This window comes from Ornithorhynchus anatinus, chromosome 3 (genome assembly GCF_004115215.2).
Source record: "Ornithorhynchus anatinus isolate Pmale09 chromosome 3, mOrnAna1.pri.v4, whole genome shotgun sequence".
NCBI lineage: Eukaryota > Metazoa > Chordata > Mammalia > Monotremata > Ornithorhynchidae > Ornithorhynchus > Ornithorhynchus anatinus.
The window spans coordinates 131538811-131556940 of NC_041730.1; the positions used below are offsets into that span (position 1 = coordinate 131538811).

Genomic DNA, 18130 nt, shown 5'->3' on the forward strand with positions numbered 1-18130 from the left:
TGTATGCAACCTGATTAGCTTGGATCTACCCCAGCTCTTCATATGAAGCCTGGCACATAGTATGTGCCTAACAAATGCAAAAAAAAAATCATTTAACTGGACTCCTTTTTCATCATGACTGCCAACTGGTCCAAGAGATGGACAACATTTATTTCAGTGCAGGAACTAATAGAAATGTACAGACCTGAAAAAGCAGCCCCCTTCTCCTCATCCACCAGCTTGTCCTCAGTATCCCTAAATTCATCAGACTCCTTTGTTACTTGATAGTTTTCAGTCTCTTCTACTTCCTCGTAATTGGACTCTATGGAGCTCGCAATTTCTTCATAGATGTCCTCAGGGAGAGCATTTGCCTCTTTCCTAAAAACTAAAAAAGAAAATCATATTCCTTCAGAAATTTTGTTTCATGAAAATGAGAAGGACAGGGGTACAATACACCAAGGGTTATACGTCAGTAGACTCACTCAATTTCCTTTGAGACTCCTGAACAATCAAGCTAACTCATTAGTGTGCTAATATTTTCATGTTGTTTACATGTATTTCCCAAGTTTTCATAGCTGAGAGGTATTGTTTGGGGGATTTTGCACTTGTTTAGACTGATAATTCTAAATTCCATTTACTGCATCAACCTGATCACTGGTAGAAATAGTAGTAATAATATTTATTAAGAGCTCACTGGGTGCAGAGAACTGTAGTGTAAGCGCTGGGAAAGAGTATACAGGTGGAAATTTGCCGTGGTTCCTGTCCCTCAAGGGTCTCACGATCTTTGAGTATGGAGGTAGGGGAAGGATTGGAAGTGGACACATTCGATTCAGTGAAACACTAAAACATTAAAACAGCATAAAGGAAAAGGACAAATGCTCAATATACAAAGTAAAACATGTCCGTAAGGAGTTGTAGCTAGAAGAGCAGAATTTCTTCTTATGATTCAGAGTCCACAGAAATGGCAATCACAGCCACTAACTTTTCCAATTAGATATCAATTATGTGCAAACTCCTGGATTAGGTGCTTGGAAGTATACTATAAAAGTAGAAGACACAGTCCCTGCCTTTATGGATCTCACAATCTAGGGCTGTTTTGGGGGGCAGGGGAGAGAGGAGGAGGAGAAGAAAGAGAAAGGGGACGAAGAGAAAGAGAAAGAAGAGTAAGGGAAAAAGAAGGAGGAGGAGGAGGAGGAGAAAGAGGAGAAGGAAGAGAAAGAGGAAAGGAAGAAGGAGGGGCAGGGGCAGGAAGGGGAGGAGGAGCAGGAGGAGGAAGAATGAGAAGGAAGAAGAAAGAAGAAGGAAAAGGAAGAAGATGGAAGAAGAAGAAAGAAGGAAGAAGGAAGAAGGAAGAAGAAAGAAGGAAGAAGAAAGAAGGAAGAAGGAAGAAAGAAGGAAGAAGGAGGAAGAAGGAGGAAGAAGAAGGAAGAAGAAGAACAAAGAAAGAAGAGGAAAAGTGCCAGAGCTGGGATTAGAACCCAGATCCTCTGATGCCCAGACCCTTGCTCTTTCCATTAGACCACACTGCCTCTCAGCAAACACCCGAATCCATAAACCCCACCAGAACCAACTCGCTCTATCTTCCTTGGACAACTGGGTGTGTGTCCGGATCCTGCCGGGACTCCTGACCACAGAGGCCGGCCTCTGGTACAGCCTGTTGCCCACCAGGAATGGTCCAAACCAAAGAAGTTAGTCCAGAACCAGATTCGTCTCACGAGTGATGCCACCCCAAGACTATTCGTTTTGTTGATTCAGCTCTCTGAGAGTCTTCCTCACTGCCCCAGGCGCCAGAAATGATTGGTCATCGGGAGAACCTCCTTTGCCGTAGCACTTACCCTTGCATTGGCATCTGTTGTTCCACATCTCCGTTGCCAGGAACACGAGGAGGAGACAGAGAATTGTTCCGAGGACGATACAGGTGATTTCAGACCCTGAGTAAGCCTTTGGGGTCTCTGGAAGAGGCGGGCTGAATTCTAAATGGGAAGACATACTAACTGGAAATTATCATTGATACAGGACTTGTTAAGTGCTTACTATATACCAAGTACTGTACTAAGCACTGGGGTCTCATCTTATGCAGTCGAGTCATCCCTGACCCACAGCAACTCCATGGACATAAACAACTCTCCCAGAACACCCCAACTCTATCTGCAAACCTTCTGGTCATGGATCCATACAGTGTTCTTGGTGTAACTGTAGAAGTGGCTTGCCATTGCTTCCTTCTGTGCAATAAACTTGAGTCTCCTCCCTCGACTCTCTCCTGTGCCGCTGCTCTCCAGCACAGGTGAGTTTTGATTTGTGGTAGATTGCCTTCCACTAGCTAGCCACTGCCCAAGCTAGGAATGGAACGGACAGGCCTCTACTTTTTCCTTAGCTAAAACTGGTAGAGTACTGGAAATTCTCCAGATGCAATCCTGAGGGGGGAAGCACTGCGGTACCTCTATGTTAATCCGATAAGACACAGTCCCTGTACCACATGGGACTCAAGGTCTAAATAGGAGGCAGTAGGATTTTTCAAATGAGGGAAATGAGCAGAAAGAAGTAAAGTGACTTGACCAGGGTTATGCAGAAAAGTGGTGGGGCCGTGATTAGAAACCAGTTCCTCTGACTCCCAGGCCCATGCTCGATCCACTAGGCCACACTGCTTCCTTGGAAATTCCAATCCAAACCCCGAGAAACCCTCCAGGCAAACATCTATTGCCCACGTTGAATTAGGGCACCATCACCCAGACTGGAAGAATGCCAGCTTAATTCTAGTCTTTCCCATAAGAACGCAAACCAGCTAGAGAGACTCTTCCAAGATCTGCCCACAACACTCTGCCTGAGATTTTTACAAGAATAACGACAATAATAATGATAGTAATAATAATCATGGCATTTGTTAAGCACTTACTATGTGCTACATATTGTACTAAGCCCTGGCATAACTGGGTCTGACACAGCCACCATCCCACATGTGGCTCCCAATTTAAGGGTGAGGGAGAACAGGTACTAAATCCCCAGTTTACAGAGGAGGAAATGGAGGCCAAGAGAAGTGAGTGACTTGACAAAGATCACACAGCAGGCAAGCAGCAGAGCCGGGATGAGAACCCAGGTCCTCTGTTTCCCAGGCCCGTGCTTTATCCACTCGGTCATGCTGCTTCTCTGGCTTGGCCCTTTCCCTGGTCCTGCACTCCCAGGGCCCATGGACTGGTTAGGACTTTGAAGAACTCAGCCGGGGCCATGACACTCTGCCTGGTGCTGTCCGGTGTTTATTTCCTGCCTCCGCACAGAAATCTGTAACTGACCATCGATAGCTGGGCACGGCTCGCAACACCCTGTCGATACAGCACAGGCCCTGGAGTCAGAAAGTCATGCGTTTTAATACCAGCTCCAGCACTTGTTTTCTGTGTGACCTTGGGCAAGTCACTTCACTTCTCTGTGCCTCATTTACCTCATCTGCAAAATGGGGATTGGGAGTGTGAACCCCACATGGGACAGGGACTGTGTCCAAACTGATTTACCTGTACCCACCCCAGCGATTAGTAGAATGCCTGGCACATAGTAAGTACTCAACAAATACTACAGTTATTATTGTCATTATTATTACTATTTCAGCCCCTGGCCAGTGATCGGGCCTGGGAACTGTTAGGTTGGGCCAGATTGAATCTCAAACATCCAGTCCAAATGAAGCTCTGTCCTCACTGGGTTGCCTGCTGTAGCTCCTGGTTTAGGGAGAGGTTTTCCTTGTTTTCAGAGCAGGGCAAAAGCCAGCAGGATTAATATCAAACCACATCGGAGCAGGTTACCTGTTTCTGGTGGTGAGGTAGTCACCTGTCTCTCACCTAGGAAGAGAAATGAGGAGAATGAGAATCGGGGAGGGGGATTGGTAGATTAGTTGCTCCAACCTTTCCTTGATTCTCCCTGCCACTTAAAATACTTGCGGGTGTGGTTGTGTCTGGGTGGGTTGCTTGTGTCACCTCCAATTAATCAATCAATCACTAGCACTGAAGGAATGTTTAGTGTCAGCAGAGCACTGTATTAAACACTACAGAGTTGGGAGACACTTTCCCTGCCCACGAGATTTACAGTCTAGAGAGGCAAACACGCTTCAAAATGACTTACAGATATGTCATAATGGCTGAGGGCGCTAAGGTTTGGGGGACAGCAAGTGCTCAAGGGCTATAGATGATACAAGTGCAAGGGTGATGCAGAAAGGAGAAGTAGAGAACATAAAGGCTTAGTTGGGGAAGGCAGCCTGGTGGAGATGTGCTATTAATAAGGTTTTGAAAGTGGGGAGAGCAGTGGTCTGTCAGATATGAAGGGGATAGGAGTTCCAGAATAGTGGAAGGATGTTGTGGGCTGGCTTGTAATAGGAAATCAGCCAGGTCAGGTAGGAGGGGGCAGGCTGACTGAGTTCTTTAAAGCTGATGGTAAGGACTTTTCTTTTGATGTGGAGGTGAATGGGCAGCCACTGGATTTCTTGAAGAGGAGGGAGGTAAAGGATTGAATGGCCTTTAAGAAAATAATCCGGGCAGCAGAGTGAAGTAAGGGCTGGAAGGGGCAGAGACAGGAGGCAGGGTCATCGGCTAGGAGGCTGATGCAGTAATCAAAGCAGGATATGAGAACTGCTTTGGATCTGCAAAGTAGCAGTGTGGTTGGAGAAAAATGGCCAATTTTGTGATATTTTCAAAATAGAACCTATATGATTGGGGAAATGATTGAACAAGTGGATTGAACGAGAGAGACGACTCAAGGATAATGCAAAGGTTATGGGCTTGTGAGACAGGGAGGTTGGTAGCACTAGCCAGAGTGAAGGGAAAGCACTTAGCACAGTGCTCTGCACACAGTAAGCACTCAATAAATATGATTGAATGAATGAATGAATGAAAGACACAGGGCAGACAGGATTTGGGAGGGAAAATGAAGAGTTGTGTTTCAGACATGTTGTTTAAGGTGTTGCCAGGACATACTATCAGAGATGTCTTGAAGGCAGGAGGAAAGACCAAATTGAAGGGTTTTCTGGAATGGTTCCAGAGATATAGTCTCTGGAGCTAAAGTGATGATCACCGTAAAGAAGCCCAAGTCACATCGGTCCAGGGGGGAGGGGAGAGGGCATGGACGACCAGGAATTCGGTGCTAATGGGACAGTGGTACCAACCTCAAATGATCAACTGGCTGCTCTCTGCCGTGGTGTCAGACAAAAGCGTTAGCCTCTCTCTAGAGACCAGGACCTAGTCATCATTTCAGTTCAATCCCACTCCCTCCCAGCAGGACAAAGCTTCCTCCCTCCCTCCGTCCTCCCAGCACTGACCGGAACAGTTGACTGCGGCATCTTCCTTGTGGCCACAGTCGGTGCGGCCCCAGGGGGCGGCCGGACAGTCCCAGAGAGAGGCCTCGCCGCCCTGGCACCGGACCTCATCCAGCCAGACGGTGCCCTTCCCCGGACTGAAGGCCGCCAATCCCGGGGCCGCCAGGGCCACTCCGCAGCCCAGCTGTCGGCACACGACGTGGGCGTCTGCCAGGTCCCAGGCGTCGTCGCACACCGTGCCCCAGGACCCGTCGTGCCACACCTCCACGCGTCCCGAGCAGTCGTCCTCGCCGCCCCGCAGGCGCACCTTCTCCCGTGCTGGAAATGAAAGCCCTGTTGGTCTCACCTGGACCACCAAGAACAAATAAGGGGCAGAGAGGGACAGGACAAGGAAAAGAAATAGTGGGGGAGATAGACATAGAGAGACCGACAGCGAGGGAGGGAGGATTGGGCAAGAAGAAAATGGAGAAGGAGATGCAGAAAGAGGGAGAGGAAGAGGGAGCAAAAAGGGAGAGCGAGGAAGGGAAGAGCAGAGAGGGAAATGGAAAAGAGGAGGGCGAAGGAAGTGAAGTGGGTGTGAAAGGGAGGAAGGAAAAGAAAGAAAGAGAGAGAGAGAGAAAAGAAGCCTGAAGTGAGAAGAGAGGAGAGACGAGCCAGATACCTGTGCAGTTATTGGAGACTGAGCATTTAAGGGTCTCTTCTGGGCTCTCATTTTTTTCATCTGTCTCTTCTGTGGAGATAAAAGGGGGGAGAAACAATGTAGCCAATGATGCTGGCTACCATGTTACATTATCAGAATGTCCTTAACCACCCCTGCTCCCGACCTGAGAAATATGGTGAGCATAACAGCGATAACATATAATTCAGGGCTAACACTTTTTGAAACATTTTAGCAGGATACCATTAAACCCCAGTGAGAAATTAGGCATTAAGCTAAAAATCCCAAAGTGTGCTGGTATGTTCCCAGGATACAAAGATTGACTAAAAGACATTAAAATCACCAATGAAAAATACTGAAAATATTGCTGTCTGGTCAAATAACAATGTAAATGTGTAAAAAATAATGTTAGTAGCTATCATTACTTGTTTGAGATATTTATACCTAGCCTTCACATCCCACTGAGCAATGAAGCATCCTGCATTAGCACATTAGAGATCTTCCATTACATATTCATTCGTATTTATTGTATCGTATTTAATCGTATTTATTCATTTTGTATGATATACAGGTTTCGTTTCCTCATCCTAAATTGAAAAGGCCTTTAATCGCTTTATTCAAGGTGTCAAAATACTTCTTAGCGATGTGGGTAAGCCGGAGTTGTTTCTGCCATGCAGAGGCTCCGGCACTAAAGGTTATAATGCCTGATTCCCCTATGTCTACCCCAGCGCTTAGAACAGTGCTCGGCACATAGTAAGCGCTTAACAAATACCAACATTATTATTATTAACTGAGGAAGCCAGAGTTTATAGAGTCGTTTCAAAGTGACAGAGCCCTGTAATTGAGAGTGGCATTGAATTGGCTACTACTAACTCTGCCCACAAGGGTCTTTCACTCTCGTGGTACATTGCAAATCAAGAGACTTTGTTGCCTGAAACAGGCCACGGGACTCCTAGGCCAGAGGCTATAGATCGACAAGGCCGTCACCTCTGCAATGGATCCAGGCTTCTTCCGTACTGAGACACGAGTGTGGATGCCAAGGTGCGGAGGGGCACTGCCACAGAGAGGTGTGGTGCTGCTCCCGGCATCTGATGTCATTCAACCAGCTCAGTCTGGATTCCGCATCTGTTTCCGACCTATTCAAAATCTCCCCCCGGGATCCACATTGCAGCTGTTTGCATATCACGGTGAGGGCGACAGCCGGCAGGGAGTATTGGCACACGCTTCCCCACGTCCCATTGTAGAAAACCTCCAGCCTCCCAGTACAGGCCCAGGAGCTGCCAGAGAGCTGCACGTCCGTGAACTCTGGGGAGAGAGGGACCGCTGAGAATCCGCTTTGGCTCAGGGGCCGAAACCCGAAGTGACTTGCCCACAGTCACAGAGCTGACAAGTGGCAGAGCCGGGAGTCGAACCCATGACCTCTGACTCCGAAGCCCAGGCTCTTTCCACTGAGCCACGCTGCTTCTTCATCTGGGTTCTAGTCCCACCTCTATCATGTAATACAACTACTACTAATAATTATTATTATAGCATATGTTAAGCACTTACTATGTGCCAAGCACCGTTCTAAGCACTGGGGTAAATACAAAGTAATCAAATTGTCCCATGTGGGGCTCACAGTCTCAATCCCCATTTTACAGATGAGGTAACTGAGGCACAGAGAAGTTCAGTGACTTGTCTAAGGTTACACAGCAGACAAGTGGTGGAACTTAGACTAGAACCCACAACCTCTGACTCTGAAGGCCATGCTCTTGCCACTAGGCACTGCTGCTCCTCTGTGTCTGCTGTGTGATTTTGAGAACGCCACTTAACTTCTCTGGGTCTTAGTTTCCTCAACTTTAAAATGGGGCATAGTATCTGTTCTCCATTTCCCATAGACAGTGATCCAGAAGCCCACCGAGAGGCCTTCCCTAATTAAGCCCTCTCTTCCCTAGCTCAGTCTCCCTTCAATGTGGTCTATTTTCTTGTATTTGTGATGTTTGGACATTTGATATCCACCCCCAACCAGACCCGACTCTCCACCAACCCCATAGCATTTGTATACCATATTTAAATTATAGATTACAAAGTACTCATTTATATATATTACTGTCTACGTCCCCTCTAGAATGTAAGCTCGTTATGGGGAGGGAGTATGTGCGAGGCTCAGTGGAAAGAGCACTGTCTTAAGAGTCAGAGTCATGGGTTCTAATCCCACCTCCACCACCTTTCAGCTGTGTGACTTTGGGTGAGTCACTTAACTTCTTGGTGCTTCAGCTACCTCATGTGTAATATGGGGATTGAGACTGTGAGCCTAACATGGGACAACCTGATTACCTTGTATCTACCCCAGTGCTTAGAACAGTACTCAGCACATAGTGAGCACTTAACAACTATCAACATCATTATTATTATTATGATTCTGTCTTCTTCTCTCCCATGCGCTTAATACAGTACTCTGGACTTAGTAAAGTGCTCAATAAGCACCACTGATTGCTTGTGTTTGATTGACATATATTGTGGAGATGGATGAATGTCCCATTGGCGCCCACCACCCCTCTTCTCTCACCACGTGGAGACGAGACCCAAGGGCCACAGAACTTGCCCGAGCAGAGAACGCCGACATCCTCCTTGTGGCGGCAGTCGTGCCGGCCCCAGCCCGCAGAGGGGCACTGCCAGAGGCGAGACTCGTTCCCTGCACAGCCCAGCTCGTCCAGCCAGATGGGCCCCGTCCCGGGCCCAGGCCCAGAGGAGGTGGGGGCCCAGAGGGCCACGCCGCAGCTCAGTTGTCGGCAGACCACGTGGGCGTCCGCCAGGTCCCAGGAGTCGTCGCAGACCGTCCCCCAGCTTCCGTTGTGGAGCACCTCCACCCGCCCGGCGCAGCGCCCAGGACCATCTGCCAGACGCAGGCCTTCGCTCTCTGTGGACACAGACTGACGTTGCTCCTCGTCCCCGGCCTCGGGAGCTGGGCGGGGAGCGAGGAGAGTGTGGGGCAGAAGGCAAGGTCTGAGCACGGTGTGGAACTGGGGCCAGGATTAAGACTTGTGGTTAGACCATGGCTGGGGTGCAGCTAGAGATAAGGGACATGCCTGGTTGTGGGGCAGTGGCCCAAGTAGGACCATCGTCAGGAGTTGGAATAGGGGCGGGACCAATGAAAGGTGTGGAGCCAGGGGAGGGACAACTGATAGGAGTAGGGAAAGACCCGGGGGCCGCGTACGACAGGACAGGCCTGGGGGGCGGGAAGCTGGGGTAGGAGATCACCGGAGCAGACGACGCCCACATCCCAGGCCGTCCCCGCGGGAGACGGTGGGGCGATGGAGAAGCGGCACTGGGTCAGGCGGGTCTCATTCCCGGCACAGCTGACGGCGCTGAGCCCCACGGGGGTGGCCTCTGGGCCGCGGGCTGTCGGATCGAGGCTGTAGGCTCTCCGGGCCTCTCCGCAGCGCAGCTGGCGGCACACCACCCCGGCCTCGGCCAGGCCCCAGGCCTCGGCCACGATCCTGCTCCAGGAGCCCCGCAGGGAGATCTCCACGCGGCCGTCACACCGGCTCTGCCCGCCCTGCAGCCGCAGCGCCTCCGCCGACTCACCTGGGCTCGGGGAGAGGGAAAACGTGGACATGTGTAGGGAGGGACTGCCAGGATCCCTCCGAGAAGGGCAGCACTCAGAAGAGACCAATGGCAAAGTAAGAACCCCTCACTGAAGGAGGGTAAGATACTGATGGGAGACCACCGTGAATCGTGGAGTGGTGAGCTCTCACTCTACTTTTCAGGCTGGGAAAGAATGAGAGAACAGTCCTATTTCCATAGGGCAGGAAACTCCCAGACGGCATCATCTGTAAAACAAGTTAAGCCATCTCCTCAGGGCACCGTGTAACGTATACATATATGCCAATGCATCTCTGCTTAAGAAGCAGCATGGCCTCATGGATACAGCACGGATCTGGAAGTCAGAAGGACCTGGGTTCTGTGGTGAGCAAGAGTGAATCCATCTTGTATCGCAAAAGCCATTTCATAATTGACTGCTCTTTGGCCCAGGAAGCAACAAGGCCAAAGGAGGAATTTGAGGGAAAACAGGACTTGAATTGCTGAGGAATTTGAGGAGAAATGAAATTGTCTTGCAGATTATTTTGAGGAGGAATTGAATTGCCATACTGATCAGGAGAAAGGCTGCTGGATGGAAAGATAGCTTCAGAGTAAGCGCAGGGGGGCAGGGTAGCTGCCTCCCTGGCTTTACCCAGAAACAGACTTAAGAAGACAGGCAATTGGAGCAGCGAATCAGGCCCCGCGATGCCACACTACACACAGTAAGTGCTCAATAAATAGGATTGAATGAACGAATGAATGAACTCCCCCAGAAATAGCTGCTATGACTTGATAAAAAGGGGAAAGAGCTGGCCCCTGGGGCACGGTGAAACCACCTAAGCCAAGACACCTATGGCATGTTGGGGGCAAAAACCACCTAAGAAATGCATCTATGGTGAACCTGCAACAAATTGCTTTGCTAGTGACTGTTTGTGATCCTGCAAACAGCAAAAGAGAAGAAACTTGCTACAGAACTGGCATGCTCTACTTAAGCCCGTCAAATGGCAGGGACTGTCTCTATCTGTTGCCGACTTGTTCATTCCAAGCTCTTAGTACAGTGCTCTGCACATAGTAAGCGCTCAATAAATACTATTGAATGAATGAATGGACAAGTCGTTGTCGGCCCATGGTGTCAGGGCATGGAAAGAGACGTGGCCTTCCCTCCCTGGTCTACCTAGTAACGGGCCTGGATCAATCAATGACTGCCACGCAGAGCCACAGCTGTGACGACAAAGACAGATTAAAGGCAGTCGCTTTGAAGCTCAAGGGAGGAAGCAGCACTCGCAGGAAGCAGCATTCAAAGGAATCAGCATTCGGGGGGAAGCAGCATTCAGGGAGAAACGGCATATGGAGGAGGCTTGCATCATCAGTGGTCCGTGTGGCCAGGAACGTCTCCCAAACTTCCACCATGGGATCAACAGAACGGGATCCCTTGAGCAGAAGACTGGTAGTGGACTCTTTTTGGAGTGGGTGTGAGTGAGAGTGTACACTGTCATTCCCCTTGCACTTTGATAAATAACTAATTAAAATTTCCACAGTAACTTCAGTGGTTTGGTTTGACTCTTTACGTGTCACGGAGCCCACCCGGTACAGGAAGGTCCTGATAGGTACAAGTCGAGGGCTCATGAGAGGACTGAGATGCTCGCTGCAGCTGCCGGGAACCATCTGAGATTAGTACCACATGAACCTGGGGAAAACAGTCTGATGAATAGCTGTTTTTTGTCGTCATTGGTGTGTGTGAGTGGGTGTGCATATTTACCCCTTTTAAGTAGACTGTGCATAGAATAAAACTTTCCACTGTATGCAGTGGTGGTTTGGTTTCACTTTGAACTTGTCAGCGAATGCCTGACCCAATAGGAACTCAAGGTTAGTTAGGGCCGTCCAGCGGGTGAGGTGAATCTATGGATGTCATCTTAGGGGACAAGGAATCTGGGGGAGATATATCCAGGGATCTCAGCCCAGGGGAGCAGGAATCTGGATGAGGTGAATCTTTAGCAGCCTCGGGGAGGCCAGGCAGGCCAAAGATCTCAGTTGGGACTCATGACATAAAATGGCGATGAGGAGGATAGAACTTGTCTGAAAGGATCTCTGTCGGGGCTCATGTCAGGTTCTAATCCCAGCTCCACCACTTTCCTTGCTGCGTAAGCTTAATCAAGTCAATTTATTTCTCTGGGCCTCAGTTCCCTCATTTGATAAAAGGGGATTAAGACTGGAAACCCCCTATAGGACTGACTGTGGCTTGTATCTACCCCAGCACTGAGTATAATGTCTGGCACATTGTAACTACTTAAGACGTGCCATTAAAAATGACAGTGTTAATAATGAATAAAATCATTTGTTATTCACTTACTGTATGTCAAGCAGTGCTGGGGGAGATTCAAGATCACCAGGTCCCACGGTGAGCTTAAATAGGAGGGAAAACAGGTACTGAATCCCCGCTTTAGAGATGTGTAACTGAGACACAGAGAAGTTAAGTGATTTATCTGAAGTCACACAGCAGGAATGTGGTGGAGCTGGAATTAGAACCCGGGTCCTCTGACTCCCAGGTCCTTGCTCTTTCCACTTGGCCACGCTGCTTTTCTGATAGAAGTGGTGGCAGTGAAACTTCCAAAGATGGTGGCCGTGGATGACCTCCCAGTGATGGTGGCCCCATGAGATTTCCCAAGGATGGAGGCCACATGAGATTTCCCAGAGGTGGCTGCAACCCAGTCTTTTTCCATGCCAGGCCCTGGTCAGTTTCTGCCCAGATGGCGGTTCCACTGCCCTTCACAAAGATGGCATTGGGAGGGAAGGGCCCATTAGCAGGGAATTGGTGGCAGTCTAGGTGTCAAACTGTTCAGCGTACTGGGTTGAGGGGGTGGCAGGGGGAGGACAGGGGACAAAAGAAACACCTTTCTGCAAAATGTTGGACGTGACATCACTGTATCCTATGTGTGCACAGAATAACACCATGGGGAATGTTGGGGATGGGGCAACTGCCTGAAGCCAGACCTGATTATCCATAGATTCATTTGTGTGCTCTGAAGTCAATTCAGAGCAAATGTTTCTGAAATCAGCTTTTCAGGTGAATCAGGATGAGTTTGAAAGGGTTACTATAGTTTTCACCATTCTGCATCCAGAGATGGCTGCTTGGGCCATGACCCTACAGCTGGACAGAGTGCCCGGTCCACCCCCCATCCACAGCTCCCATCCCAGGCCGGCACTCACCGGAACAGACGGCGGTGGCCACGTGGTTGGGTTGGCAGGCGGCGGCTCCCAAGGCGCTCCGTGGGCAGTTCCACAGATGGGGCTCTGTCCCCGCGCAGTGAAAAGCATCGGTCCAGGCGGGGCCATCTCCCACCCCAAAGGACGCTCCGCCCGCGGTCGCCAGTGCCGGCCCACAGCCCAGCTGGCGGCAGAGGACGTGGGCGTCCGCCAGGTCCCAGTGGGCGGCGCAAAGGGGGCCCCAAGACTCCCCTACTTGCAGCTCCACTCGCCCCTCGCAGCAGCTGCTGCCGTTCACCAGCCTGTATTCTGCGCGGGGGACAATCAATCACATTGATCCATCAGTATTTACTGAGTGCCTACGATGTGCAAAACACTGTACTAAATGCAGTGGATTGTAAGTTCACTGGGGGCAGGGAATGTGTCTGTTTATTGCCTCACTGTACTTTCTCAAGTGCTTACTACAGTGCTCTGCACACAGTAAGTGATAGATAAATACAATTGAATGAAGGAATTGAATTGAATTGAAGGAACGAACACTTGGGAGAGCACAGTATAACAGAGCTGGGTCGACCCATTCCCTGCCCACACGAGCTTAATGTCTAGAGATGTAAGCTCATCGTGGAGATGATGGAGCCTTTTGTTGGGAAAAGCCAGTGGCATATTCCCAGTGGAGCAGGGATAAAGGAAACCCAAAACATCAGAGGCAAAGAAATCATCTTGAAGAATCACGCTCCTCTGGAGAAGAGACCTGGACGGCCAGACTTCCCCCAGTTACTGGGTCTGGGAGACTCACCTGAGCAGCGGATGGCGGCCTCCTGCCTGTGGGAGCAGGGCTCCGTCCGTGCGGGCCCACGGGGGCAGTGGAACAGGAGAGACTCGTTCCCTTGACAGCGGAAGGTCTCCTGGGTCCACAGTGGGCCCGTCCCCCGACTGAAGCGAGCACCCTCAGGCATGGACAGGGCAGCTCCACAGCGCAGCTCCCGGCAGACCACGTGGGCCGTGGCCAGGTCCAGGTCCGACTGGCAGACCGTGCCCCACTCCAGGCCCCGCCGCACCTCCAGGCGCCCCGTGCACGGGTGCTCACCGCCCACCAGGCGCACCTCCCGGTGACCTGCCAAAACAAGCAGACACACAACTGCCGCAACCTCCTCAGCCCTCACAACCCACGCAGAGTCACCCCCGGCCCTCTGCGTTCACACCAGGCCTCCCTGCCAGCTTGGCCCTGATGAAGCAAGCAGATCCTCAATAGCGTTACCTACACACACAGAGCAATTCCCGGTCCTCCTCATCCAGCCCGAGAAATATCTTTGCTCTTAAGAAGACTCGGGATTCCCAATCTCATCTTCCACTGGGAAGGTATTAGCTCATAATCAGGCTAGTAATATCAATGTTAATGCCAACACAAAGGCCCACTCTCCAGCCAGGGACTCCAAGGGCCTCACTCTGCCCCTTTCACCTGCTTCCTGACTAGATAAGAAAAGCCAGGCTGCTTCAGTCAGAAAATCCCAATGGCCTGGAAGTTCCTTGAAGGCAGAGATTTTCTCGGCTAATTCATTTAGACTCTCCCAAGCATCTAGTACAGTGTTGTATGCACAGAAGCACTGTGGCCTAGGGCAAAGGGGACAGACTCCTTCACAGGAGCTGGGCTTAAAATTCCATCTCCTCCGTTTGTCTATGTGACCTTGGGCAAATCACTTCACTTTCCTGTGCCTCACTTATCTCATCTTTAAAATGGGAATTAAATCCTCCTTCCTTCAGCTTTGATTGTGAGCCCCATGAGGGACAGAGACTTAGTACATAGTGATTGACACATGCTTAATGCTTAACAAAAAACAGAAAAGAAAAAAACAGAAAGTGGCCGATAAATACAATTACTTGAATAAAGTTGGCATGGGGAGGGTGGAGTGAGTGGGAAAGAGGTTTGGGGAGAGGAGGATGACAAAGAAACATGAATGAATGAAAAAGATGATGTGATTGACAGGTGGGAATGTTCAGTGGGTTGTAACATAAAAAGAGTTGAGCATGCCTCTCCATGAACTGAAAGACATGCCCCAGGATAGGAACTTCCAAGCAGAGAATTCCCATTCTAGATTCACTGTTTGATTTCCCCCTTACTGCGTGGATGATTTTCACTTCCAGTTGAAAGTCACACTCACCTGAACAGATCACTTGAGGATCCAAGTCTGGATTACAGAGATCTAAAAGTTTTTCTTGAAAGAAGCAATTTAGGACAGTTGACTCAGTGCCCTGACAGGTCACAGCCCTGGATATGTTTCTCATGTCTTCTTTCAAATGAAGGTCAGTGGAAGGTTGAAGAGCTGAACCACATCCCAACTCTCTGCAAAGAACGGTGGCCTCTTTGCCCCGAAAGTCACATGTCATTTCCAAGTCTTTTGATGGAACGAGTTGTCCAGGAAACCCAGCACAGGGGCTGTTTCCCTTTGCCAGCATTACTGCTGAATAGTGACCCTCTGTAAAACACAGACCTGAGATTCAGGGAGAACATTCAACCTAATCATTTGATTTTCAAAGGAAGTCTATCATAACCTTCATGAGTAATTCTCCATTTTCAGAGAGAAACTCAAATTCAAATTCAGTGAGCTCCATGCTACCTTGTATAACACCCTGGACTCTGGAGAGGAAAATCCTCCTAATGAGACCATTTGTGGGTTTAGAATGCACAGAGACTCCCCGAGGAAATAATTTGCTCTGTCCATTTCACACAGATTGACATTTTTGTTCAGGCACCAGCAATAAGTGGCTTGTAGTGATATTTTTTCAATTTACACCATCCTGTCCTTTCTAAACTATAAGTTCACTAAAGCCAGGTAACCTATCTACCAACTCTGTTGTGTTGTACTCTCCCAAGTGCTTGGTACAATGCTCTGCACACATCAGTAGATTGATGAGATTGCTCGTTCCCATGCCTTCAAGCTTTTATAGTACTCTCCAAAGTGCTCAGAAAGCATTCTGCATAGAATAATGGATCTCGGTAGCTATCTGACAGGCCACTGCTCTCCCCAGCTTCAAAACCCTATTCAAATCACATCTTCTCCAGGAAACTTTGCTTGATCAACCTCTCATCTCTCCACCCTCTTCTCTCGCCCTTTTGGATCACCTATGCACGTGGGACCATACCCCTTCACTATTTTGATACTCACCCCACCCTGACCTGTACAGTCCTTACATACATATTCTTGAACTCTGTTGCTTCCTCTCCTCTAATTTGCTTTATGCACTGTCTTTCCCACTAGATTATAAAATCCTTGTGAGCAAAGATCATGTCTATTAACTCTACTGTACTCTCCCAAGTGCTTAGTACAGCACATAGCACCCAAGAAGCCCTCAGTGAATATCATTAATTGATTGACTGAGTAGGCACTTAATAAATCTGATGTTGGAATGATTGAGTCCCTACTTAGTCGAATTAATGATGATGATGATAATGATGATACAGTTGCATCACCTGGAGATTCAGAGATTTCACTGAGCACTACCCCCTCCAGGTTATTTCATTAAATAAAACCAGTTCTAATGCCAATCACTGTTTCCATGTTTCCATGCCATAAACTGCATTTCCATACCCCTCGTTCTCTTTTTTTCCTAGCTACTTTCCACAATTCGTTTACTATGAAGATTGCCCTTACTTGGCCCACTTATTATAAGCAGCCACTTGAGGCAATCCATCGGTCAAGCAATGAGCGATATTTATTGAGTGCTTACTGTGTGCAGAGAGGGCTGTAGCATGTAGTTGGGAGACTACAACACAATCTGATTGGTAGACATGATCTCTGCCCTCAAGGAAGTTGAATGGGGTGGTGGAATATTTGCCCGTGAGATCTGAGACAGGCACTTTCTTACTTGAACAAACAATAGAATTGAACCAGTCGTCAGAGCAGTCCTTCCAACTCCACTCCCCTAGATTGCAGTTCTGGAGAGAAGATTCATTCCCTCTACATGAAACTCCATGCAACCCGGGGAGTGTTGACAATTCAGGTGGATATTGATTCTTTGGAAAAACTTTTGGTGCTCCAAAGGCAGTTCCACAGTTCAGCTGTTTACAGACCACGGATGCTTCTTCCATATTCCAGGAATGACTGCACACCGACCCCCACTGATCCTGGTGCTTAACCAAAACGATTCCTACACAGGGACTTGTAGTAGAAAACAGCTTCACCTCTTCCTCAGCACATCCTTCAGAGAAACAGAGGCATGACAAAGGTCAGTCACGTTTTCAAGGAATGATGGGCTAAAAGGACTTCAAGGGTGTGGTGAGTCCACAACAAGCTGCTTTACTATTGACTCTTTGTGATCCTGAGGACAACAACGAAGACGGAGAAACTTGCAAAAGAACTGGGGTGTTCTACTTAAGGGCGGTTTGTTGGTGGCCCGAGGGGTCAGAGCACGGAGGGAGATGTGGCCTTCTCTCCCTGCTCAACCTGGCAACGGGCTTGGACCAATCAATGACTGCCATGTAGAGCCGCAGCTGCGATACCTAAGACAGATTAAAGGTGGTCACTTTCAAACACGAGGAAGGAAGCAGTGGAGGAAGCAGTGAAGGAAGCTGCATCAGGAAGTAGCGATGTTAGGAGGACGCAGCTTGAAGGAAGCAGATTTGGGGGAAGCAGCTTGTGGAGGACGCTTGCAGAGTCAGTGGTTTGTGTAGCCAGAAACTCCTCCTGACCTTTCACCACGGAATCAACAGAACTGGCCCCCTTGACCAGTAGGTTGTCACTGAACCCTTGGTGGTGTGCATGTGAGTGACAGTGTGCCTGTTTCACTCCCTTGCATGTTGGTAGAAAACTAAAACTTTCTACAATAATCTTGGTGGTTGGGTACCTGCTTCAGTTTGACTCTTTAAGGGTCATGAAGGCTACCTGATCCAGGAAAGTTCTGTTGGTATGAGTAAGCCAGAGACCTGTGACAAAGAGGGCCCCTAAATTTTCCTTTTTCCTCATGGAGAATCCACAGGCCAGACCTAAACCATCCCAGGGGATTGAATAATTGAATTTCTTAGCCTCCGTTTGGGGGGTTGAGACCAGCCACTGGAGCAGGCAAGCTACAGGGCCACCCAAAACTGCTCTCTCATCTCCCAAACCTCCACCTTAAAGAGTCTTGTGATTTCCAGATTCCAAAATCTCCTGCTCCTCAAAAGTCAGGGTGGGGCCCTACTGATGACCAGGCAAGATGGCAGTAAAGGGGGACTACTTAGGCAATGGGGTTGAGAAGAGAGAGGACTGGTTCACCCTCTCATAGCCTTTTCCTCCTGGGTGATCAGCATAAGCAGCCTTCTACTCTGGAGAAGCAGCATGTCCTAATAATCATTATGCTATGTGACTTGTTTAGCCCTTACTATGTGCCAAGCACTGTACCAAGCACCGGGGTAAATACAAGATCTTCAGGTTGGACAAGGTCCCTGTCCCACATGAGTTTCA

General features: G+C 49.1%; 1 protein-coding gene across 1 annotated transcript; it reads right to left on the minus strand.

The window, feature by feature from the left end:
• Positions 1-3711: 3711 nt before the first annotated feature.
• LOC100090281 (scavenger receptor cysteine-rich domain-containing protein SCART1-like) lies at positions 3712-15155 on the minus strand. The gene is made up of 9 exons (XM_029060582.2): positions 14852-15155; positions 13489-13806; positions 12696-13001; positions 9168-9494; positions 8512-8826; positions 6915-7232; positions 5931-5999; positions 5273-5587; positions 3712-3803 (listed from the first exon to the last, which is right to left on the minus strand). Exons 1-9 carry the CDS (start codon positions 15144-15146, stop codon positions 3712-3714), a joined length of 2355 nt encoding a protein of 784 aa, XP_028916415.2. The 5' UTR covers positions 15147-15155.
• Positions 15156-18130: the final 2975 nt, after the last annotated feature.